Source organism: Varanus komodoensis, unplaced genomic scaffold (assembly GCF_004798865.1).
Source record: "Varanus komodoensis strain SLA01 unplaced genomic scaffold, ASM479886v1 scaffold26, whole genome shotgun sequence".
Classification (NCBI taxonomy): domain Eukaryota; kingdom Metazoa; phylum Chordata; class Lepidosauria; order Squamata; family Varanidae; genus Varanus; species Varanus komodoensis.
Window position 1 is genome coordinate 11,322,609 of NW_025335684.1, and position 25,011 is coordinate 11,347,619.

General features: G+C 49.0%; 2 protein-coding genes and 1 long non-coding RNA gene across 3 annotated transcripts; 2 read left to right on the forward strand and 1 right to left on the reverse strand.

Moving 5' to 3' along the window:
- Positions 1-140: 140 nt before the first annotated feature.
- On the forward strand, positions 141-13,296 carry NUBP2 (nucleotide binding protein 2). Its single transcript, XM_044433491.1, has 7 exons — positions 141-248; positions 4,637-4,755; positions 8,218-8,416; positions 8,587-8,741; positions 10,401-10,511; positions 11,163-11,232; positions 12,602-13,296. Exons 1-7 carry the CDS (start codon positions 230-232, stop codon positions 12,745-12,747), a joined length of 819 nt encoding a protein of 272 aa, XP_044289426.1. The 5' UTR covers positions 141-229; the 3' UTR covers positions 12,748-13,296.
- A 2,716-nt stretch (positions 13,297-16,012) lies between these two features.
- Positions 16,013-24,118, reverse strand: IGFALS (insulin like growth factor binding protein acid labile subunit). Its single transcript, XM_044433489.1, has 2 exons — positions 23,998-24,118; positions 16,013-18,412 (listed from the first exon to the last, which is right to left on the reverse strand). Exons 1-2 carry the CDS (start codon positions 24,005-24,007, stop codon positions 16,611-16,613), a joined length of 1,812 nt encoding a protein of 603 aa, XP_044289424.1. The 5' UTR covers positions 24,008-24,118; the 3' UTR covers positions 16,013-16,610.
- LOC123025051 lies at positions 18,325-23,396 on the forward strand. Its single transcript, XR_006415051.1, has 2 exons — positions 18,325-18,869; positions 21,806-23,396. It is a non-coding gene; the product is annotated as an uncharacterized LOC123025051 (long non-coding RNA).
- Positions 24,119-25,011: the final 893 nt, after the last annotated feature.

Below are 25,011 nucleotides of genomic sequence, written 5' to 3' on the forward strand. Positions count from 1 at the left end.
CTGCTCCTACTTGCCTTCTCATTGGTGAGGGCAGTGGACGGTTAGCGCCAACGCACGCCCACTCTTCCTTCTCTTCTCTTGTCATTCGTCAGGATCTTTGTCATTCACTCGCGCCTGGGCCGGAAGGCGGGAAAATGGCCCTCCAATGACCTGCCTATTAGTGAAGCGGCTTGTCACTTATGGGAGGAAGGTTCGCCGGAAGGCGGAAGTGGAGGGGAAATAGCGCAGCATGGAGAAGCCGGAGGAGGGTGAGTGGCTGCTAGAGACGGGGCGGCGGGGGAGGCAGACAGACATTCAACCAGTGAAGTTCAGCTGGATGTTCCCTGCGACTTCATTTGCCCGCTGGGGAAATATTTGCCGGTTGAAACTGGTTCTAATACAGCTCTTCTGCTTCCTGAGTTTCACCTTTTTTTCTGCCACCCCTCTACCTTTTTACTCATCTATTCGGGGTTTTTTCTTGCCCCTCCTTCTCCCTGCCTCACTTATTCCCACCTGCGAATAAGCTTTTGGATGTTCGTGTGTGTGCGCTTCATTTATAGGCTTCCCACACCCGCCTTAAGAAACCCAGGACAGCTCCCCTAATCATTCTCCCCTCCACTTTATTCATACAACAACCCTGTGAGGTAGGTTAGGCTGAATGCCCATGCGATGGCCGAGTGGGGACTAGAACTCAGGTCTCCTGAATAGTAACCCAGTGCTGTAGCGGCTACATCATGCTCCTTCTCTTTTGAAAGTAGATTTAGGGTGGCCTTTGTAATTCTTTCCAAGCCCCATCATATCCTTGCAGCCGTCTTGTGAGGTGTGCTAGGCTGAAAGAGATGGCGATTTGTTCCTCAAGGCTGAATGGGGTTTTGAACCTGCCCACCCTCCTTCCTGGCACTAGTGTAGCAGTGTAGCCACAGCGCCACATTCAGGGCAGCTTTTAAAGGAACAGGAAGCCTGTTTCTGTCTCAGTATTCATATAAGCAGCTGTGTAATGATAGTCTTAAGTTTCAGAGATTCTCTTTCATGAGCAGGTGATTAAGGGCACAATCAAGATCATAATTAGGGGGACATTGTGAACCTCAATAACTTCCACTATTCCATGGTATGGAAATATAATTCATTTATAAATACAATCCTGTGCATGTTTAGACAGAAGAAGACCTACAATTCCTTGCGCTCCAGCTGGGGAAAATGCTGGATGTTGTAGGACATTGTATACTTGTAAACAGGCATTGGATGTTGGTGCAAAATAGAGCTGCCAGGTTGCTGACGGGGACGGGGCGTTATGCTCACATGACTCCAGTCCTCCGTCAGCTTCACTGGCTTCCCATTGAAGCCCGGGCACAATTCAAGGTGTTGGTTATGACCTATAAAGCCCTAAACGGCTTGGGTCCTGGCTACCTGAACGAGCGCTTACGTCCGTATATGCCCGACCGCCCCTTGAGATCTGCGGGAGAGTCCCTTCTCCGGGAACCCTCCATGAAAGAAATTAGGAGAGTAAGTACTCAGAGGAGGGCTTTCTCTGCGGTGGCGCCCAACCTATGGAATTCACTCCCCAGAGAGGTCCGCCTGGCACCGTCGTTACTGGTTTTTCGGTGCCAGGTAAAGACCTTTTTATTTAAACATCATTTTAATTGTTAAAACATATGATCTGGCCAGGGCAACTTCTTCTTCCTTCTCTTTTCTCCTCCTATATTATTTATTTACTTATTTTATACTGATAATTTTAATTTTATATTATTATGTTTGTAACTCAGTGTATTTTTTGTATTTTTGTATTTAATGGTAATTTTATTATGCTCTATTGTATTTCAATGTATTTTATTGTGTTGTAAGCCGCCCCGAGGCTTCGGCAAGGGGCGGCATAGAAATGTAATAATAATAATAATAATAATAATAATAATAATAATAATAATAATAATAATTGTGCCCTAAGGTTCACAAATGCTGGCCTAACTTCTGTGACTGAAAAGCTTTATCAGCAATATGTTTTCACTTCTGTGGCGCACTCATCACTGCCACCCACAGAACAAATTATTGAGTTTAAACTGAATGCAGGATGCATACTTCTAAAACATGGTTGGGCAGAGCCTTGTGGTTTATTATTTATGAATTACACTTATACACCCTTTAGCCAAAAGGCTGTCCGAGTGGCTTATGTTGTACAACACCAGATTGAAAACTGTTCAATTTAAGCACTAAAATAAGTGGCCCCTCAGTTATGGAACTCTCATTCCAGTGAGGCCCACCTAGCCTGACATTTCATCTTTTCAGTACCAGGTGGAAATTTGCCTCTGTTTTCAGGGATTTCTCAATATATGACAAAGTTTTGAATGGATCCTGTAATTTACTGCTGATTTTTTTTAAAAAAAAAGTGATATATTTTTATATGTTGCTTGAATAGATTTTTAGGATGTTGCTCTTTCAAAAATGTCCAAACAGCTTTATCTCTGGGTGGTATAGAAATAAAATGCCGTAACATGTATAGCATGTTGAAGAAAAGTTGGAATAAAAAGCCCTGCAAATCCCAGGATTCTCCACTTGGTCATGTGGGACTTGTTGTTGCTACTAGTCTCAAGGTCATATTCGACTCATCGCGGCCCCATGTAGGACTGACCCTGCCCTGGTCCATCTGATCCCATTTGCCTTTCCACCACAGGTAGGCAATTTGTGCTGCTCTGGGTTTTGCTGGATCACAGCACCCATCATCCCTCTCCGCTGGCGATGCTGACAAGTGCCAGTCTGGTGACATACTGGGAGACTCCATAAGTTCCCTACCCTTGCTTTATACTGATAAGAGAACAAATTGCCATACAAGAAATTCTCCCTGTGGATAGAAGCTCATTCGTCGAGGCTTCGGCGAATGGGGCAGCATAGAAGTTCCCTAAATAAAATAAATAAATAAAATAAAAGGAACTATAATTATATTGATGCTCCTTTCCAAAAATCTTTGTCTCAAACTTTTTTAGCAGTAGGAAGAGAAGAGGTTGCCCCAGTGTTACCTTTTGTAGACTTCCTGATGACTTCTGCCAAGGTCAGGGATGGTTCCATTTCTGGTAGAACTTGCTGACTGCTCCCACTCAGCTTGTTTTGTTTCCCAGCAGAGTTCCAAGAATCCTGTTCTCCACTATCCATCATTCCATAACCTTTTATGCATTCAAAATTCTCTGCTGAGGAGCTGTCATACCTTCTACTTCTAATACAGCTGAGGAACCTATTAAGATATTCCCTCAACCTGGTTGTGTAAAGCTGCAGGAAATTCCTTGGTGACTCAACTCATTCATCTTTTCCTTCCGAGTTTATGATCACTTAATAGTTGTGTTTACATTTTTCCAAAGGCAGGCATCCTGCCTGCATTTCTGTATTGCAAGAGGCAGTGACTGAGGCTCCATGGAATTCTAATCATGATGTCACCTTGGAATTTGTCTTCTGCCAAATGCAGCAAGCCAGTCACAATCGCTAGTGCAAGTTCAGCTGTTGATTTAAATAATTGCGGATATGAATGGCAGACATATTGGGCACTTGGGAAATTTGCAATTCATGAGAGATTGACTTGAAAAGTTTTACAAATCCATCTATTTTGTGAAGGCAGGAATTATTAAAGGACATACATGCTTTTGCCTTTCACACCCAAACTTTTCCATGCAATGAGTTCTATTGAAAACAGTCAGTCTTATTCAAAGCAAATAAAGAGTTTGGCCCCGACTTAGGTGAGCTTCAGTTCCAGTGAAATCAGTGAACTGGTCTATGGAACAACACACCCATGCGGGGCAGCTAGCCACGATGGATGGTTGCGGCATGCACATTCCAACACTTTCGACAGGGTGGTTTATTTTTCACAAACAAGCCACCTTGACAACTCATGGCTCAGTCAAGGGGTTATTTGAACCCCAGTGGGTCACCCTGACATCCAAACCCAGGAAAGCAAGTTCATCATGGATTGCCAGGATTGGCTGTAGAATGGCAAAGAATGAATGCCCCATCGGTGAGGGTGTTCAAAGATAGGCTAGACATGCACGCTGCTTGTTTTACCCTTTGCCACCCATCCCAAAAAATGGCTCTTTGGACAACCATCACTCATTCTCCTGAATTTTTGTGGGGAGTTGTGTTAATCTTTTGGTGCCTCAAAAACATGAATGTATGGGTCCATTCATTCATTTATTCTGTCTGTCTTGAGTATACAAGCACCCTCTCCTATGGCTTCCCTATATCTATAGTTTTTCCTGGTTGAGATCCTTCGCTGTTTCAGCTGTTCAAGAGAACAGGGAACTACAGCAAGTAACCTGAATTAAAATTGGCAAATTGAGGCTTTCTATTGCCTAATTTGCATATGGCTGAGGAGGGAGTAACCACTAAGAGAAAGGGAAGCCATAATAAAATCCAGAAGTGCCAAAGATGGGAAGTAGGGAGGACTGAAGGAATAAGTGCGCCAGAACTGGTGGGGACACTCTCCCCCTTGGCAATGCGATCCTTTCTCTTTCTAAGTGCTGAACTGGCGCTTTTCATGGTCTTTCATCTTTTCCACACTTCTCTTGAGTCTGCAGGTAATCCAGAAAGGGGAGGAGTTAACTCCACTCCACTGGGGGAGGGCATCTTTTTGGAGCGCTTTGGTGCTGCAGTTATCTCATATTGGCCCTCTTGTCTCTTTCAGAGAGAGGGAACCTAGCCGGGGTCCAGCACATCATCCTGGTATTGTCGGGGAAAGGGGGCGTGGGAAAGAGCACCATCTCGACCGAGCTAGCCTTGGCTTTGCGTCATGCTGGGAAAAAGGTATGTTCATTTCATCATGTCCAGCTTCCATTCTCTGCTCAGTAATTAAAAATACCGGCAGTCGGTTTCACCCTGTCTCCACGTACAGTTCTCTGGCTGAAACTTGGCATCTCTTTGGCTTTGGTCTTTTCTGTATGCCTGTCCTGAAATCATCTTTAGTCTGTTTTGTGGCCTGAACATCTCCTCTAAGTGTCCCTGCCTACAGGTTTGCTGGATGAAGACTTGACCCTCAAGAAACGTTGAGTGGGAAGGGGACTTGGGGAAGGGAAAGTCTTCCAGTGAGGCTGATCTCTCCTCATATCCAACAGCACGGCCTGCTGGGATTGTTTTAATGAACAAACTGTAAGAGGATGTGCGTCTGTTGTTATCTCCCTGCAAATCCTCTCAAACCATTTTGATTTTTTCTAAGCAACCGTCAGTATTACAACCAGATCACGACCATAGAGAGAGGGAATTGCTAAAGTGAATTGGGTTCCAGTGTCGTTTTCGAACAGATTCAAGGCTGTACTTGGATGTGATTTTGATTGAAAACGTGTTATCACGGGGCAACTCCATGTCGGACACTTCATGTCGGGCGACCTTGTGAACGAGCGTCATCCAAACTGTCTTGCCCCTGACGAGCCTGCTCAGCGTTTCCAAAGTCAAGGCCATGGCTTCCTTTATGGGGCCCATCTACCGCATGGCTGGTCTTTGTCTTCTTCCGCCTTTGGCTTTCTCTCGCTTGATTGTCTTCTCCGATAAGTCTCGCCTTCACCTGATGTGCCTGAAATGTGACAGCCACGGTTCCATCATTTTCGTTTCCAGGCTGAGTTCTGGCTTGATTTGATCTAGGAGCCACTTGCTCGTGTTTCTGACGTTCCGCGGTATTTGCAAAGGTCGTCTCCAGCAGCGTGTTCCGAGCACGCCTCCTCGCCGCACCCTGCCCCCGTTGGCTGCCTTTCCCTGCAAGCTTTCGGTCCCACCTGCTGGGCTCGTGGCTGGCAAGTCCAACTTACAGAGCCGCGTTGAGGGAGGGGGTGATGGATTCCAAATGGACATTTGCCCCTCTCCTTCCGCGGCACCTTCAGCTAGGTGTGCCTTTCCTCCTTTCAGAAGAGTCTGCATGGGAAAGGAAGACAGCGGAGGTGGCATTTCTCACCTCCCTCCGTCTCATCTGTATCTGCGTGGCAAACTCTTTGCCCAGCTGTAGAGAAGGTTGTCTGTGTTGACCTCTTGCCCCAAAACCCGCAAATGCTGTGGAGGAAGGACTTTTTCCTGCAGAAGCATCAGGCTGGCCTATGAAAGATCTCTCTCCAAAGTCCTGTGGAGGTGTGGAACCTCTTCAGCCTGAGGGCTTGATTCAGTCTTGGAGGGGTTCTCTGAGTCACCTTCCAGCTGCAGGCATAGCCCAGGGCGAAAGAGACCCTTTCACCTTTTAAAACATAGGAAAATCTGCACCAGTCGCAGGAAATCAGCAGATGGTTGGTGAGCAAGAGACAGGGCTGTGCCCAGGGCAGAGGAACTCCAGGGGGCCAAATTGGGGCCCTCCGAGGGCCAGACTTGGTCCACGGCCTCAAGGTCTTGCATCCCTGGTTTAGTGCCCAGCAGGCGCGGCAGTCCCCTTACGCCCTCACCGGCATGGCCAGCGCTCCATTTGCATGGGGATCACAGGCCAGAGCATCTGCAGGACGCCGGCTTGTCCGGTCTGATGCGGACCGAGCTGAGGCAGCTCGCCAGAGCCCTTGACTCGTGGAAGGCTGGTGGGGTCGCTGCGGCATAAGCCACTCGCGTGGACAGAGCCACCTGCCTGGTTGTAGAGGAACGTGCTCTAAGCAATGTGCCGCAAGATTCATGAAATGTGTGCCAAGACCCCCAATTAACTTGTAGGTATATTATTTACTTATAAAAATGCTTGCGTGCTGTTCACTGAGCCATGCTGGCTCTCTGAGCGGTTTACACACCATCTTGAGAACGTCCTGTGCCATTTCCCCCTGCTGTTTACGCTAGCACGTGGGGGTTGGTCTAATAATATTTTCACCCCCAACTTCTTTCCACGATGTAATTCAAGGGATTTTGCTGATCTACCAACTGAGGATAAACCCTACATGTGTCTGATGAAGTGGACAGTGATCTCTGAAAGCTTGCGACCGAACACAGGATTAAAAGGGGCTCTGTAAACTGCCTTGGATTGTTCACAGGAGGAAAAGGGCAGGATATAAATGCAATGTATTATTATGAATAATAACAACAACAGCGAGAAGAAACGCTTTAATTTTGGAGGTTTGGGAAGATGCTTCCTCACTCACTCGGCTGGATGGAAGCATCGCCCGGCTGGGCCAAGCCTCAGCCATTTTGTGGGCTGTGAAGGCTGCCGTTGCCCCGAGGACGGTGTGCAGCCAGGCACACAGGCGCGATTTGATCCTGCTCACCCACCACATGTACTGGGGGTGTCGCCACCCGATCACGGGGACACGGCTGCCGTCGCTGTTGGGATGAACGCAGTCTTTCACCCAAAGCTGCGCGCGCACTCAAAAGCGCTACATAAGTGATGGCGCCTTACAAGCAGCCAGTGCTGCTGCTCTCTGTCCAAAGGCTCTGATCTGCTTTTCAGCTCAGCCTTGGCGAGGTGTCACGGGAAAGCACATGGTGTGCTGCCGCAGACGAGTGCAGGGGCAGGGGGCACTGGTTTAATCTAGGATACTCATGGCCTTTGGGATTTTGTTCCGAGATCTACCTTGCACTGCCCTCTGCAGGCACAGTCCCTGGGCCCTAGGAAGCCAACCTTATTGCTGTTGATTATATGTCTTTCCCCCCTCCCTTCCTGCAAGGAACCCAGCATGGCTCACCTAAATGACTTCCTCTCCATTTCATCCCCAGAGCAACCCTGCGAGTCTGTGACTGACCCAAGGTCGCCCAGTGAGCTCCATGCCCAAGGGGGGATGAGAACCCAGATCGCCTGAATTCCAGCCAAACCCTCTGGCAACTGCAGCACACTGGCTCCCTTAATAATTATCTGCTTTATTTGCAAAAAAAAAAAAGTGCCATCCAGGCCTTGTGCAACAATTGCAAACAATAAAGCCATGGCACAACTTTTGAAAAAGAAGGTGAAAACATGAAAACTACCTAAATTGGAAGCTGAATCAAAGAGGAACCTCTGACCCTTTCTAAAAACCAGGAATTTTTTAGAGAATTATAAAAGGTGCCCCTCAGACTCGGGTCGTTCAGCTATCCAAACATGCAGCCCCAGGCAGGTTACCAGTGTGGGGGGATACAGCCTGTAACAGGCCATGGCCATTTTGGGGGGAACAGCTCTGCTCATTTGCGGTGTGGGGGGGGAGGATAGCATGGAGTGTCCTAGAAGCCACATGCTTGCTGGAACACTGACAAGGAGTGCCATACACTGCACCATTTCATTGTAGCTGCCAAGTGCTATGCTCTGCCCGTCACATCTGAAAAGGACCTTGCGTCTGTGTTGTAACGCAGGTGGGGATTCTGGACGTGGACCTCTGTGGCCCCAGTATCCCCCGCATGCTTAAAGTGCAGGACCGAGATGTTCACCAGTGTGACAGCGGCTGGGTGCCCGTCTTCGTGGACCAGGACCAAAGCATCGCCCTCATGTCCATCGGCTTCCTTCTGGAAAACCCTGACGATGCCGTGGTATGGAGAGGACCGAAGAAAAATGGTATGGCGTGCGGCCGCTTTTGCCGTCTGACGTGCACAGGTGGCCTCTGCTGAACTTTGCGCGCTTATTTCAGTGGCGCGCGTGTAGGCTGCCTTCCAGGCTGCGGTCAGAGGAAGGTTGCTTGATTCTCCTGCCGCCTTGTCCATGCTGTGCTCTGTGTGTTTCTACAGCTCTGATAAAACAGTTTGTCACTGACGTGACCTGGGGAGAACTTGACTTCTTGATCGTGGACACACCCCCTGGGACTTCTGATGAGCACATCTCCAGCGTCGAAGCCCTTCGACCTTACAACCCCCTTGGAGCAATTTTGGTCACAACACCTCAGGTACATGCCGATCCCTTGGCTTTGAAGCTGTGCCCTCCACCGTTGTCTCTGGGCACCTTTCTGGGCATCTTGAATTGCTCTTTAAATGAAAACAAGCCATCGTCTTGCAACTCCAGGCTGCCAGAAGCTTCATCGGAACAAGCAAAAGTTGGGCTTAGAACCCTGACCCTTTTTAAGGTTGGCGAGAAAACCTTCTGCATGCTTAAGTAGCACCCCCAAAAACAGCTGCTGTAGCAGCTAGCGAATGCTGTGGGCTGTACTGGCTGGGGACACACCTAACCTGGGCCTCTTACTGTCTTTTGGGCTTGTCCGTCCAGGTTGGCTGGTCCAACCTGCAGGCGGCATTTGGTCGCCTGGAGCTGCTTGCTGGGCGGCAAGAAGGGAGCAGCAAGGACATGGGAAAGCTGCCTTGAAATTCCTATGCGTTCTGAGAGATTCTGGGGAAGCCTGCCCAGTTGAGTGATGTTCAACCTGCTTTGGAGGGGGTTCTGCTCCCGCTGAAGGATTGGACTTGAAGGGTGGGGATGTGCTTGGACCCAGCATTGTCACTAAAGGCCCAGGTGGACTTGAGGGCCTGACACAGTCTTTATCAGCTGATATGCCAGCTACATCCTTAGCTGGGCAGCGATAATGTGGCTACAGTTTTCCATGTTCTGGTAGTCCCTTGTCTGGATAAGTGCACTCCAGAAACCTGAGCTGGTCCCAGCCAGGCAAAAAGGTTGCTGAAGGGGACTAGTAAATATGAATACGTTACAGCAGTGCTTCAGGAGCTGCAGCAGCTGCCAGGCTATTTCCAGGCCCAATTCCAAGTGCAGGTCTTAACTTTCAGAGCCCTTGATAGCTAAGGTCCAGGTTACCTGAAGGATGTAGGGATTGGCCCATTCCAAGCTAGATAGTTAGACTCTGAAGGTGAGCTAGATGAGGAAGAGGAGGGGTTGGGATGACAAAGTGAACCTGCTGCAAGATTAGCCAAACAGCGGGTGAGAACCAGGTTGCCTCTGGTGTGGGAGGAGAGCCTGTAGAACAAGAGGGTCATTGGGGAACAGGTGCGACTTCAGCCCAATACTTGTCACCATCATAAAGCCCGGTAAGCTTGACTAGTTAAGTCCTGCCCAGTGTTCCAGCATGTTTGGACCCATAATCAGCAGGCACCACCCTGAGGGTGGAGCCATCCCCTTCTGGGGAAAGGGAAGGGAGGGATTCGGTTTGCAATCAACTCCTGATGTGGGCAAGAGCTAACTACCAATCAGAGTTTGCTGCTTTGACAGATGCTGCATGTTAGCATCTTTATTATTAGTCACTCTGTATTGTATAGCCAGCCATATTTTAGAAACCTTTTTCCAGCCTCTGCTGGACAGAGAAAAATGGGAAGAAGTGCTGCCTCTTCCCATATAGGCCTGACCTGTTCCCTCTTCTACATGCCCCTCTCAAGCAAGTGAAGCAGGCGGCTATGGGGGGGCTGCCTAGTGGTGGCACCCCAGTTGCAGAATGCCTTCCCTAGGAAAGGTCTCCCCTGTTTTGCCAAGCATCTCGGTCCTGCGTGTTCATCGCTTTATAACCTTCCTCGCCAATGAAGGCAACATGCTTGCTGGATATTTTCTCGTGGATTTGGCTGCCTTTTGGTCCTTCGCTCTACCCGCGGTTCTCCTCCTCCTGTAGGCGGTCTCTGTGGGGGACGTGAGGCGAGAGCTGACGTTCTGCAAGAAGACAGGCTTGCGGGTCCTTGGGATCGTGGAGAACATGAGCGGCTTCATCTGCCCACACTGCTCGGTGAGCCTGGAGGTCGAGGAAGGCGCAGCGCCGGCGGCGTTGGTCCGCGCTGATGTTGGCCGCAGCTGCAGAGTCTCTAGACCTGGGGGCAGAGAGTCCCTCCGATTGGCTGCACCAGAGAGGCTGTACCTCCCCACTGCACTGATTGGTTGGAAATACCTTGGGTCGGAATAGACGGGCAGTCCCAGGAGGTGCATGCACTGGGTGAGGGGTAGGCAGTCGGAAGCCAGTGTGGGCCAAGCAGCTTTGCTGGGCCCAAGAATCACCTCCTTTTTCATATAAATTAACGTCCTGCCTTGCCAGCAGCTGCAGTCGCTGTGAAACAGGTTTCCACTATGCGGAGACCTTGCTTGTCCAGCGTGCCGGAGCGCGGACCCTTCCCCTGGCTCGTGCTCGGTCTTCGTGGCTGGGGCCTTGTCCTTCGCCTCTCCTCCAGCAGCAGCCGTCTTGGGGAGCTGCTGAACTTGCCAAATGTGCCCACAGCCCGGAGATGTTGTGTCCCCTACTGACAAGGGTTCCCCCGGGGAAGAGCGGACCCACAGCCGTAAGGGAGCAAGGCTTAGAACTGGGTCTGCCTGGCACACTCAGCCACCCGCCCGTGAGCAAGAGGTTTCTGCTGCCCCTGCCAATCGGCTGCCTCTTTCATTCCAGGAATGCACAAACGTTTTTTCCAAAGGTGGGGGGCAGGAGCTGGCCAAGCATGCAGGCGTCCCGTTTCTCGGTGAGTACCTCAGTGGATCCAGCGCACCCTCCAGGAGAGACTGAGGTCGTGCTCGGTATTGTTCGTGCTGGCATGCACACCTGTCAGGACAGAGATCCCCCCCCTTCCTGCACCTGGCCCGTCATGTAGCCCCCGGCATGTGCCTCCCCTGCTTCGCCACCACTTGCTCCTAGCGAACTGAAGCCGGAGCTGAGTGAGCGGACAAGGGTAAGGAGCCAGCCCACTCGGCACTGACGTCTGCTGGCCAGACACCCCTTCCCTCTCTCCCTCCCAGCAGCTAAGGCTTAACGTGTCGTTCCAACAGTCTAGACGGTGCGAGTCAGTGCGAAGCAGGGAGGGTGGCTTGACCTTGGAAAGTGCCATTAAGAATCCAGCCCAGCCCCAAAGTCCAACTGAGCAGAGTTTATTTAAGGAAGAGCAGGAAGGCCAATAAACGTAAGCAACCCACATCAGAGGAGCCTTTCCATGTTCAGAGATTGGAAGAAGGGGGGAAATGTAAAGCTGATTATGCTGCCTGCATTTATTATATCTCACCCTTTTTCCTTTCAAGAAGCGGAAGACATCTTACCTAATCCCCCTCTTCCTCCTCTCAATTTTATCCTAACAACGACTCTGTGAGGTAGGCTAGGCAGAGTCAGGGGCTGGCCCAAAGTGACATCATGAGCTTTGTGGCCAAGCAGGGCCTGGAATCTGCAACCCCCAGACCCTGGTCCAGCGCTTTTAACAACTGCACTGTATTGGCCTCTTCATCAGAGTGTTGGTAGCTGACAGCAGAAAGGTCACTGGCCAAGAATGGGAAGGCCCTTTGTCGAGTCAGGGGATGCTCAAGGAAAAGCCCGCCTCACCAGAGTGTGCTTTGCGGAAGCCGAGCACCAGCCCAGAAGCAAGCGGCCTCTCTCTCCATCACGCAGTCTTGTGAATTTAAAGGAGAAATGCTGGTCGGAATTTAATCTGAGTCTTCTCTTCCATTCACTGTCCAAAAGTAGCAAATGTTTCCCATCGTCTGGTTCAGGGAACTGGTGGGTCACAGCACCCTAGCAGCCTTTCTCTGACCTGCTGGCTAGGCATGATGGGGGTTGCAGTCCCACACACCTGGAGGGTGCCTAGTTGGGGAAAGCTGCTAGATCAAAACACCTGCATTTATTTTTGCTAGACGTAGTACCCTGCCTTTCTCCCTTCAGAGAACCCAGGGCAGCATCCCCAGTCGGCCTGTCTGTGTTCTGCCCCAAGACCCCTGCAAGGTATAAGCTAGGATGAGAGTCAGTGACTGGCCCAAAGTCACCCAGGGAGGCTAGAAACCAGGTCTTGGCCTGACCACTTTCTGTGCCTTAAATGTCTCCCTCACTCTGCGATTCTGCCTTTGGGACAGGTTGTGTGCCGCTGGACCCCCAGCTCAGTCAGAGCTTAGAAGGCAGCAGAGACTTCCCACAGGAATTTCCCCAGAGTTTGGCCTTCCCCGCGCTCTCCCAGATCGCCCAGCAGATCTTGGCTGTGGCGTCCACATGCAGCTCCTGAGGCAGAAGCGACGGCTGGGATTTGAGTTCACCGGCGCCACCTTGTCCTGGAAGGATGAGCCGAGGGAGCGGTTCAGAAGAGAGCTCCGCAAACCGGGAGCGCCTCTCGCGAGGGTCAGACTGCACCAGCCCCTTCCGAAGACCGAGTTTCCCCTCTGGACGAGTGCCGCTCAGTGGCAGCATTAACGCAGTTCCAGCAGTGGGTGGTTTCCTTAAATGCACAGCCATCATTCCACCCACCCGGAGTTTGCAAGTGCACACACAGAGCCAAAGAAAAGTCCATTCCCTCGCGCTCTGTCCGTCCTCACCCCAGCCAAGCTGCCAGCGGGACTGTGGCATTCGGTGCTTTCCATCCCCCTTCCTGGGTGGCTCCCTTGCTCAGGCAGGGCAGCATGTTCCTAGCGAGGCCCCCGGCCCTTGTGTGGCAGGGGCCTTCGCGAAAGCCTCGCACAAGCGCTGTCTCCTGAGAAATCCGTTTCTTTACTGCTCTGCGGAATGGATCACAACTCACGGGTGAGCCACCACCCATTAAACACAACGCGCTGTTTCAGTTAAGGTCTCTGTGCATATTTTGTCAATCCGGTTCATGAGGGGTCCGCAGCTCCTTGGGTGCCTTACTGCTGAAATAATCAGGTGGACAGTGGTCAGGAAACCCCCCGGCTTGTGCCATCCTCCCTAGCTGCTGGCTTCAGAAGTTATCGAGGCTGCAACCTGGCTAAAGTTAGCCATAGCTTCCATCGAGGGTCTCCTACCTTTCCTCCGCGCTGCACCTCCCTCGCTGCCAGAGCTCACCTCTTTGTAACTCCCACTTGAGAAAACTGCAGTCTGTTCATTCACGCTTTATTACAAACCCTTTCTTGGAGATCAAAGTGTCTCAAAAGCTGCTCGTTTTGATTTTTATATACCACTCCCAGCCCCATAGCCTCTGGGCAATTCCCATGAAATTAAAACCAGCGATAATTACACTAGACTAAAAGTAAGCATATTAAATAGAGTGAATTTGGGAAGGGCTGTTGGAAGAGATGCATCTTGAACTCCCTCTTGAAGGCCGCAGTCCGGGATATCAGATGCATTGCCCCTGGCAGGCCACTCCATAGTTTAGGGGCAACCAATACGAAAGGTCCTCTGACACTTCAGAAGGTAATCCCTAGCAGGTGAGGCGGATCACATGGGCAAAGGTGCTCCTGAAGTTACTTTGGACCCAAATTTTGCCTGTGGTTGCAAAAGGAACCCTCCAAATGGAAGCCCAAGTCTAAAATCCTTTCTGTTGTGATGCCTTTGAACCAGCTAATTCTAAGGGGATCTTTACTCTGTTCAAGAGGAGATCCATTAGTGTGGCCCTCCAGTCTTCTGCCTACTCCCACTCTATTGCACTTCTGTAAACCTCAGATTCCCTTGTCAGTCCCTCCCTCCAGCAATTCAGTGGCCTGGTGTAGGTGCCACTTCTGTTACACACATCATGTGAAATCACTATTGGAAATTGCGTGACAATTCCTATTTTTTTATCAATAATCCCAGCAGGTAATTGCCACCTAACAGAATCAGTTTACTCGAACGGCACAATTCAACATGATTCCACAATCAGGGATTCTTGTAAATCCATTGTTCTCTGCCTCCTGGCTTCTTGCCCTGCCTGGAATGGCATAATATCTGGAATTAGAGCAGCAGGTCAAAGTGATACATCAAACAATTCTGTATTGTGATTGACAAGCTTCTAAGTACTAGACCTTTTTATTGCATTCGTCCAGTGCAATGTAGGTGATCGCATGTCTGCCCAGAGAGCGGGGTCGGTGACTGTGTGAGGTCACCATTTTCTTGTGTTAAAAGCTGTTGCAAAACTGGCAAAACTGGCTGAGCTGAGGGAGAAGTGTCAGGGTTTGCGTCTCAAAGTGTAATCCAGTGGGAATTCTTCCTTACACAGCCTGAAAGAAATTAATGTGGCGCTTGGCAAGATGAAGGGTGCATGTCCTGCTGGAATAGATCCTCTGATCCTAAAGAAGGTATCTTGATAAGCCCAAAGAAGATACCTTTCGCTTTTCCCCATCTTCCCAGGAAAGATGGGAGAATGAAATGCCCATCGCCTCTGTTTCCACAAGCTTATCTGTAATCACAGTTCGGTTCCTCAGAAAATGGAAATTAGTCTTAAGGTTCAATTTGTATATGCGTTGGATCACATATAGGCCTGGGGACACAGGACTCCTGTGAAAGGAGAAAACTGAATATCCATAGCCCTGCCTTTCCACTGACTCACCAGACCTCCACTTTGCAGCACGGAAATGCAGATTTTCCTCTCCAGATGGGTGGGCCAAGAAGGCATGTTTCGGAGGGCTCCCTCTTCTCTTTTGCCTCCTCTCTATGCGGATGCTTTGGAAGCCCTCCTCCTCTCCCCTTTTGCTTCCTGTCTATGGCGGTGATGATTTTCTGCAATAATTTTTTAAATTAATAAGCTTAATGGCAGGTTGTAAATATGGATTGTTTGGGACTCAAACGTTTGCAATTCAGGACTGCCTGCAGCTTGCATGGGTGAATGAATTCTCTGGGCAGAAATGTTCTGTTTCCTGTTGTGAGGCTAAGTATTTTGGAGTGGCTTTGTCTCAAATGGTCTACAAAGTCCAATTTACTTGACAAAAGACCTGTTCCTGATGATCCGCCTTGTACTGATAAGAACACTGGGGGAAGTTGTACTAAAAGCAGGCTGAAAAACAGGCTGGCCGGCAGCTCCTGCTGGAATTTTGGCATCCATGGCAGTAAAAAGGTCCCTGGTGCCACACTAGGAAGATAAAGACCTAAAAGCACACCCAGTATCTAAGCAAATGGTGTGCCCTGCGTGTGGACACACAGCCGCTTGTCGGGTCTGCCTTTGTTGATGCTTGCATGTAATTGATCCATTTAAATGTATGCAATTATAGGCAGAGGTGTGTGTGCTGATAATTATTTTCTTTTTTAAATTTCCATTCTCTTGTTTTGGTTTATTGCTGTGCAGTTCACAATGCCAAAGAAATTGAAAGAGAAGGAGCGAAAAGTGGTCCAGGACCGACCGCATGCCAGTCTCAGGCCTGCTAGACCTTTCCTGCCAAAAAGGGCATTTGCTTTTTATCTATTTATGTATGAGTCACTTTTTTCCAAAATAGCTGAAGCAGTGATGCATCTGCCAAACATTTATGTGACAGCATTTCAGCTGCTTAACGGACCATCATTTGCAGGGAGAAGAGGGCTGTCACAGGTTCTTTTGCAGCAGGACTGAAACCTTTGGCCTGAGGGCCGAATTCGGTTTTGAGGAATTATTTATTATTGAATTGTAGATACCTCCTTACCTATTAAAAGGCCATCAAGGCAATGTACAAAGCACACATTAAAAACGATTACAATAACAAAACATTAAAAGCAAAACATTACAGCTACCTCTTTCAAAATGCTAACTGGAAAGACGCCTCTCCATACCCCTTCTAAAGGTTAGGAAATTGGAAGTCAGTCATAAGTTCTTCAGGGTATGCATTCCATAGTTCGGGGAAACAACCAAAAAAAGCTCTTCCACACACGTCTGACAAACCAGTGCGCTCTCAGGGACTGCCTTCCCATAGCAGGTGGGGCTGGAGGCTAAGGTCCAACACCCCCGTTCCAGTAGTTGGGTCTTCAACCCTTGGAGAGTGCAAAGCAGGAGGGTCGGGGTAGTTGATGAGGTTGAATACCCAAAGAGAAGGCTTGGGCAACACACATGTACGCTCTTGAAGATATCTCTTTAAATCAGACCCTTATCAAAGGAAGAAGGGGAGTTGGAATTTCATGGCGATAGATGGATTTCGTTAGTTCACAAGATCTGGGATAGCATGCCAGCGTTGCAGAAAGCAGGCAGAAGACCCACGATTAGCAGTTGGCAAAATGGCCTCCTTCAAGGTCCCGCAGGTCAAGTCCTGCCACCTCTCCAGGGCTGACGCAAGTGATGTTGTTGTACGTATACACAGGGGCGTCCCCTTCTGTGATGGACTGTGTGTACCGCAAGACCACACTGGGGTACTGCAAGGCGAATTCCCGCAGGTCCCTGAGGCTGCAGTCGCACTGCCACGGGTTCCCCTCCAGCCACAGCTGGGCGAGTGTGGGAGACGGCCCAAGCCAACCCATTGAGAAAGCCCTCAGCGAATTGTTCCTGACACTCAGATATCCCAGTTTGGAAAAGGACGCAAGGACATTGCCATCCAGCACCTCCAGGCAGTTGTTAGAGAGGTCAAGCCAGGAGAGGCGCAGGAGTGGGGCGAAGGCTTCAGGAGAGATCTCCAGCAACTGGTTGGAAGCCAGGAGAAGATACTCAAGGTTCCGGAGGCCTATGAACTGATTTGCAGAAAGTCTTCTCAAGTGATTGTGCTTGAGGTCCAAGTCGAGGAGCTCATGCAGGTCACTCAGGCCATGTTCCTCTATCTCAGAGATCATATTATGCTGCAAGAAAAGCCGCCGCAGACTGGAAAGATCAGAAAACATCTGGGGCCTGATCCGGCTGAGGCAGCTGTTTTCCAGGTGGAGGCTGTGCAGCTGGCTCAGGCCCCGGAATGTGAAATCCGGAATAGTCTTGAGGCAGTTCCCAGAAAGGTTCATCACAGCAACGTTAGAAAGCCCAAGGAACGCCCCAGGCCTGATCTCCTGAATCTGGTTTTCATTCAGAGTAAGGACCTCCAGTTGGCTCAGCTTGTCAAACCCCTTTTCTGGCAAGCTTCGGAGCCTGTTGCTCCCTAGCTGTAGCTCCTCCAGAAATTGGAGGTCCTTGAAGGTTCTTGGCCTCAGGCTCGCTATCAAATTGCTGGTCAGGCGTAATACATGGAGGCTCGAAAGACCCAAGAATGTGTCTTCAAACAGGGTGGTGAGACGGTTGTGGGACAGATCTAACCATCGCAGAGACTTCATGCCTACAAAGGCCCGTGGGGCAATGGCGTTGATTTGGTTCTGGTTCAGGTACAGCTTCTGCAGCTTATGAAGCTTTGTGAAAATGTTTCCTTTAATGCCCTTGAGTGAATTCCCACTCAGGTCCAGCTCTCTCAGCTCACTGAGGCTGTAGAACAGCTGATGCTGGAGATAGTGCAGCTTGTTCCCAGCCAGGACAAGGTCCCTCAGGTTAGGGAGGTCATGAAAGACTTTGTCTGGTAGGACCACCAAGGAGTTCCATCCAAGGTTCAAATGCCATAGATTGGAAAGCCCAGCAAATACACCCTCTTCCAGCTTGCTAAACTGGTTGTTGTTGAGACGCAGGGAGGCCAAGTTCTGCAGGTGGAGGAAGATGTTGGGTGTCAACAACTTCAGCTGGTTGCGTTCAAGGAGCAAGATGTCCAACCCTTCCAAGCCATGGAAGGCGTGCTGTTCTATACTGGACAGTTGGCTGCCTTGAAGGTTGAGAAACTCCAGGCTGGAGAGATTTCTGAAGGCAAGAGCTGGCAAGGAAGTGAAATTGTTTCCATCCAGCCACAACATCCTCACGCCTCTGGGCACCTCTTCAGGCAGGCTGGTGAGATTCCGAACACTGCAGTAGACGTTCAGTTCCTCATTGCAGTCATCACAACTGCAAGCACACGGACTGGGACATTTCTGGCTTTCTGGGTTGGCATGTTCTTTGGTGGCGCCTGCTTCCAGGGGCTGAGACCTTGCTGCCAACAACCCGAATAACGTCAACACCAGCACCACTTCTGTTGGGCAGATAAGAATAAAACATAAGCTATCAGGCAGGAACAGACAAGCCAGCAGTGGTGTAATGTTGTGGTCTGGAGCAAAGTTTAAGGTTCGCTCAGTTCCCAGAAGGGATTCTCTGCCTATGCCCAGTCATCCTCAGCTCTTGCTGTCTGCCTGTCTGCCTGTCCTCTAACAGCATGCGTACAGGCAGGAGGAGAGGCAACCTGGCACTCTTCTACCAGGAGCACGAGGAGAAGACACCCAAGTGGAGCCATGCTGGCATCATGGAGGTGTGTCAGAAGAGCAGCCCACTTGAGGCCTCTTGCCCAAGGAACCCCCAGAACCCAGTTTGCTGGGACTGCTCCACAAAACTGCAGAATTTACCAACATTTAATTAAGAAAGCTTGTTTCTAGATCTCATGATTGTGGAAGCCCATTGTAGGTTCCATCTGAGGACTCCCAGTAACATCACAGGTGAGCACAAAAGTTTAGGATGGCAGCAACACAAGAGTGCAGACAACCCTGGGAACTCCATGTGGACCAGAGGTCCAGTCAAGATGCACTCAGGGTAGATCTTTAGTGTACTGGCTCCTTCTCTGTGGAGGCCCCTGCCTGTTGATCTCAAGCAAGAGTTGTTGGTGTCCGCTGGAAAGATTAAACAAGCCTTCTCTGGCTGACCAGCCATGGTTTTATTAGCATAACTTGATTTTGAAGATGTTCACCCTGTATTTTTTAATCCTTCCTTCCTTCCTTCCTTCCTTCCTTCCTTCCTTCCTTCCTTCCTTCGTATTGTTCACCACTCAGGATATTTCTTGGAGACACAGCAAGATATAAATCTTGTAAATAAATAACACAGGTGACAGACTAGCTTCTCAAATCAGAGCGTCCTCTGAACAAGCCACATGCCACCCACCTCGCCAGGCTTTCTGGCCATCTCGCCCGTCTCCTGCAATCCTCTGCAGCACCAAAAGTCTTTCTCCCCACCCTGCCATGGCATTAACTTCTTTACATATGGAGGAACATGGTGATCTGTTCACCAATCCAGGATGACCTTCACAAGGCCAGCCAGAGAAACATGTCTCCCTAGTTAATAGTTGATTTTGTTGTACCGTTAAGCTAAGCCAGGAAAAGTGCTCTATTTTTAGAAGGTAAAATAAGTAGTAAGCACAGCGACGAGATAAAGAGTTCCCCTGTTATATTTCACTGCTGAAATAAATAAAGGAGATTTAATGAGACTGTATCCTGCAGATGAAAGAACAGGTCTTAGGATCCAGTCTTAGTGCTATTTAGATTAGACCCATTGCAGTCAGTGAAACTCAAGTTGAGCTCTGAAGGACACGATGGTTGACAGCACTCAAGCGATGCTAAAAGAACAAGAATAGTGGAGTGCTTATGTTGAATTGGTTGAGTGTGGGTTATTCTTGAACCATGGACTCAGGTTGAAATTGTGAGTTACTGTGTCACCGGAACCCAGCCGTGGCTTGCTAACCATGAACAGACCATAAAGAGAACCCATGGTTTCTTGTTGGTTTGTTAACAGTGGGGTTGATCACCATGGTCTATTTTATTGGCGGAGTCTAGACTATATGATGACCCACATTTCAAAACATGTGGTTCACATATAGCCCATACTCCACTCTTAAATGTGGGATTTCACATCATCTAAACCATGTTTCTTGTAAAGTACAGATAATCATAATAATTTTAAAATAAAGCATTTGTGATGTTTTAAGGCTGGGGTGTTGAACTTCAGTCCTGTAGGCTAAATCTATCCATTCTTGAAGGCCCCATCTGGTCTTCTGAGGTTCTTGAGTGGCTACCACCCTTTCTCCTGGCTTCTGTGAATTTTCCCCATCTTTAAAAGTCAAAAGGCCTCTCCTGAGCTTAGTTACTGGCAGAAAGGCTCTACACTGGAATATACTGATCTTTGGGAGTATTTTGACCCTGCCTTCTTTTGCTTCCAAGCCTGCCCACCACTGGAATAGGGTGCCCAGAAGTTAGGCTGAAAGAGGGTCACCTGTGTGGTGATCTCCAGATGTTTGGACTTCATTTGCCCTCAACCCCATCTATTATGCCCAATAGTCAAGAATGCTGGGAGTTGTAATCCAAAACATTTGGAGGGCTCCAGGCTAGGCTAGGCAGCTTTAAGGTCTCCTCCAGAGGTTTCTTGTGAATGAGAACGAAGCCATGGCAGAGTCCCATCGACGGCTGCCAACTGTAAGTTCCCTTGAAGGCAACGTCTTTAAACGAGAAGGCTCCATCCCCTGCATACCACACTGAGCTGCAGAAATGAGCCACCATGTTTGTCTGTGCACAAGACACTCCAGTACAGAGGAGGCCATTCATAAATGCTGGGCACCCCTCCTGCCTCAATACGGACTGGCGGTGGCAGCTCTCCAGCGTTTCAGGCCAGAGTTTTCCCAGCCCTCCCTTCTGCATCTTGAGTTAGACCCTCAGTCCATTTAGCCCAGTAGTGCCAACACTGACTGGCAGCAGTGGCCCTCCAGGGTTTGGCTGAGAGTCTCTCCTCGCCCTATCTGGAGATGCTGTAAATTGAACGGGGGACTTTTTGCATGCAATGTTCATGCTTGATCAGGGAGCTACAGCCCTTCTGTACTGGGTCAGACCTTTGGTCAACCTAGTCCAGTACTGTCAACCCAGATGGGCAGCAAAGCATCTCTGGGGAGTCAGGAGGAGAGTTTCCATCAGCCAGCAACTGAAGCTGGGGCCTTCCACATGCGTTCTGCCGCTGAACGATGCCCTTCCTCCGTCAGCCTTCCTCTCCAGACCACCATTCCCGATTGGATTACTGCAACATGGTCTATGTGGGGCTGCCCTTGAAGACGGTCTGGATACTCCCGTTGGTTCAGAACAGAGCTGCCAGAATATCATTGGGGACTGGCAGGCACTCACATATAACGCTGGTCCTCGGTCAGTTACACTGGCTGCCAGTTGAAGTCTGGGCCCAAGCTAAGGTGCTGGTGATGACCTACAACGCCCTGAACGGATTGGGTCCTGCGTACCTGAAGAAGCGCCTTCTCCCCTATGTGCCCCTTGAGCTCTGAGGCAGAGGCCCTGCTCCGGGAGCCCTCCTTGAAGATCAGGAGGTGGCTACCTGGAGGAGGGCCTTCTCTGTGGGTGCCCCATCCATGGAATATGCTCCCCAGAGAGGCTTGCCTGGTGCAAATGTTTTATTCTTTTCAGTGTCAGGTGAAAACCTTTTTATTTCCCCATTATTTTAACGTTTAGTTGGTTTTAACTGGGATTTTTATTTTGACTTGCTGGATGCTGTGTTTGTTTTGTGTGTTGTTTTGTAGTTTGTGTGTTGTTTTGTTATTTGTTCCTTATTGTATGCCATCCCAAGATATCACTGTGATACAAAAGTTTAAAATAAACAAATATATCCCCAGCTTTCCTGATCAGTCTCCATAACAAGGGGTGTCCTAGAGAGCTGAACCCAACACACCTGGAAGGCTCCCATGGAGTGGATCCTGCAGCCGCTTCCCAGCGTATTTCCACTAGAAGAACGTGGAATAGCGTCCTAGCACAGGGGTAGGGAACTGGTGGTCCTGCTTATGCCACATCCCAGTTCCCATCAGTCCAACCAGGTGGGCTCTCGTCAGAGGTGATGGGAGTCGTAGCCTGATGACATCGACAATGGCAAACATGGCGGCCGAATGGCGGACAAGCCCCACGTTCATCAGCTCTGAAGAACTCTCCAGAAGCACTTTAGATGGGAGGATGGGAGGCATGTGGGCATCTTTTATGGAATGTAATTTAATATTTGAATTGGACGTATGCTAATATTGCATTAAGGAAATAAGTCACAAATTCCAAGGACAGTATCTTATCAGCGAGTTTTTGCTGTTTTAGAGCAATGGGGGTTAAGTCAACCACAAATGGAGTTTCTGTTAAATTAAAGCAGATATTGTCACCCTATGTGCATGGCACATGGTAGGACAGGCCTCTGCCCCAGAGAGCCTACAAAGTAAAAGTCAGACACAAACCAATAAAAAAGGCAAAGTCAGAGAAAACTTCACTGTTTTTCAGTGTAAAATTCTATGTATAACTTTTAATTATTTCCTTATTATTTAGATGTATTCCTTTAGCCATAAAGTTGTCATTACAACTATTATGTTATAAATGAAAGGAAGTAATTAGGCAAATAATTACACAAGTATTTCATTATAATTATACCAAATTGCATGTAAAGGGGTTTAAATGGACATTGGAGTCCAGCACATCCCTAGGTAGCAGGTAGCACCCACAGATGCACGACGGAAAAAGTTTTTCATATGCCTCCTCAGCCGAGCGCGTACTCTAAAGCATATGCTGTATTTTTCTCGCACTTGTGTAGCAGAGTGTTTTAATGACCATCAGGTTTTGACTGCCTGAGCATTGTGTTTGGATTTTATTTCATGTTGACCTTTTAGTGCTTTGTCCAACCTTCTGCCAAATATATTTATTTCTGTGTGCATATTTTTGCTTTATAATCAAAGCCTGCATTCTTCCCCACACCTTGGAATGATGCTAACTTCTCTGGTGACTAACTCTTTATAAAATAATTACCAGGTTTCAAAAGGGGGAGCTAGTTATTTGATAGTCTTAATAATATGTCAATTTACTTCTAGCTGAATAGAAACGTAAGCATATGGAAACCTGCCTTGACTGAGGTCAGGCTCCCTGAATAGCAAGGGCCACTGGAGTTCCCGTGGGACCTGGACCACAGATCCATTTATCAGAACTCCAAATGTTTTGCACAGAACCCCAAGTTTCCATTGGTGCCAATGCAAGCTGGTGTTGCTTCCACAGCAATGGACCACTGTTAAAGTTAGGGGAAACTTTTTCATTGATGCCAAGAGAAGCCTTCTCATCCCTGGGTTTGGGAATATGAGGGTGTGAACACAATCATGACAAGCCCTCTCTCTTTTTATGTACCTTTTCACATCCTTTCATAACCACTGTATATTAATTGCCATTAAAATGGAATTCCTGATCTTGGCTGGTTGGAGATGCAAATGAATTAAATGGTTTTTCATGGTTGTGATTTGGATGGGGAATCAATGGACCTCTTTTAATTTCTGTGAAATTTTGATTAGCTCCTGGTAATTCTTTCTGAATGTGCACTTAGTCACATTAATTAGCATGTGTGCATTTTAGGTGGATTAGAGCGCCAGATCTTTTAAATGTCCTGCAAGACGACAGCCCAGTGGCTGTCCAGGACCACAGACGAGAAGAATCTCCTGACGGATCGACTGATTTTTAAACTGGAAATACTGGGCACTGAATCAAGACCTTCCATGCACAAGTTATCTGTCCCACCACCCAGCTAATTAATTGATCACTTCCTCCAGAGTTTGCACTAATGTAATACACTTGTTTGTCCACGGAAGCCTTTCAGAGCAAGCAAGCAGAGAACCTCTGCAAACGCAGCCTTGGAAATGCTTTGCTCCCCTTCCCAAAATGGCCCATATCCTTTTCCAAGGTCAGAGAAAGGGGAGAATTGACCACTGCCCCAGTTGCAGGCACCTGTCGCACCGCAGGAAAGAAACCCCCTGAAAGCGACGGCTGGCAATGTCTGCCTGTCTTCTCCCCCACTTACCTTTCCTCATGCTCACTGCCCAGCGTGGAAAGTCCAACTCCTACGGTCTGGGTCTGCGTCCTCCCACTGCTGCTAATGTAGCAACACGGTGGCTGGGCTGCCAACCGCCTGGACGCCTGTCCAGCTGCCTGAAAGAAGCCGCCTTTAACCCCTTGATTGCTGGCCAGGAATGGCCCACTGGCCTGGGGTTACCAGCGTGGGCTGTGTTTGTCGGGCGGCACGAACCAGGGTGAGAGGGGACCGTCACCTTCACGTCCTGCTTGTGGCTTCCAAAAGGTGCCCTCTGGTTGCCGCTGTAGGAAACAGGATGTTTGACTTAGCTAAGAGGGCTGTTTATGCATTGCCCCAAAAAGGAAGAGAGAGAATAAAATGCAACATGAAAAGCAGGATTTTTTTTTTTTTTTTTTGACATATGAACATTTGCAGTTAAAGGCCAGGGGTAGAAGTGTTGGTATCCCTTAGATAGTTTGGACTACAAACCTCATCATCTCTGACCATTGTCTTGGGTTGATAGTGCTGGTCCAAAACATCTGGAGGATGCTATTCTGCCTAACTTTTATGCAGGCACTGATTTAAAACACAGCTAAGGCTATGGAAATCCGGTTGATCTTGCCCATAGTGCAGAAGACCAACTAAGCAACCCATGTGCCTGCCGCTGTGTCTGCCCTCCAGGTGCTCGCAGCCCGTGGGCCACTTTAAGGCCTGTGCTCCTCTCCCTCTTTATGGTTCTTGACTTTAAATCAGACTTTGCGACCTCTTTGTGAAGGAATGTCCTCGGAAAAGGAGGGCACCAGGCCACCTGGACACCCTGGAGAGACCAGACCAGAGAGTGAGCAGAAAGTATCCTGGGATATACTGGGAGACTATCGAGTGTGGAGCAAGGGACCCTGACAAGCCACTATACAAGAATGGCAGCCACCAAAAATCGTTGTCCCGTGAAAGGATGGTGCTAACAGATAGCATTTTGGAGCAGGGGTATCAGGCGTGGCGTCCTGTGCAAAATCATTTCTGGCT

Excerpts from the sequence above, each read along its gene's own strand:
- NUBP2 (XM_044433491.1), top strand. Across the intron at positions 10,512-11,162 it reads TCATCTGCCCACACTGCTCG|GAATGCACAAACGTTTTTTC; the intron begins GTGAGCCTGGAG and ends CTTTCATTCCAG. Across the intron at positions 11,233-12,601 it reads TGCAGGCGTCCCGTTTCTCG|GTTGTGTGCCGCTGGACCCC; the intron begins GTGAGTACCTCA and ends CCTTTGGGACAG.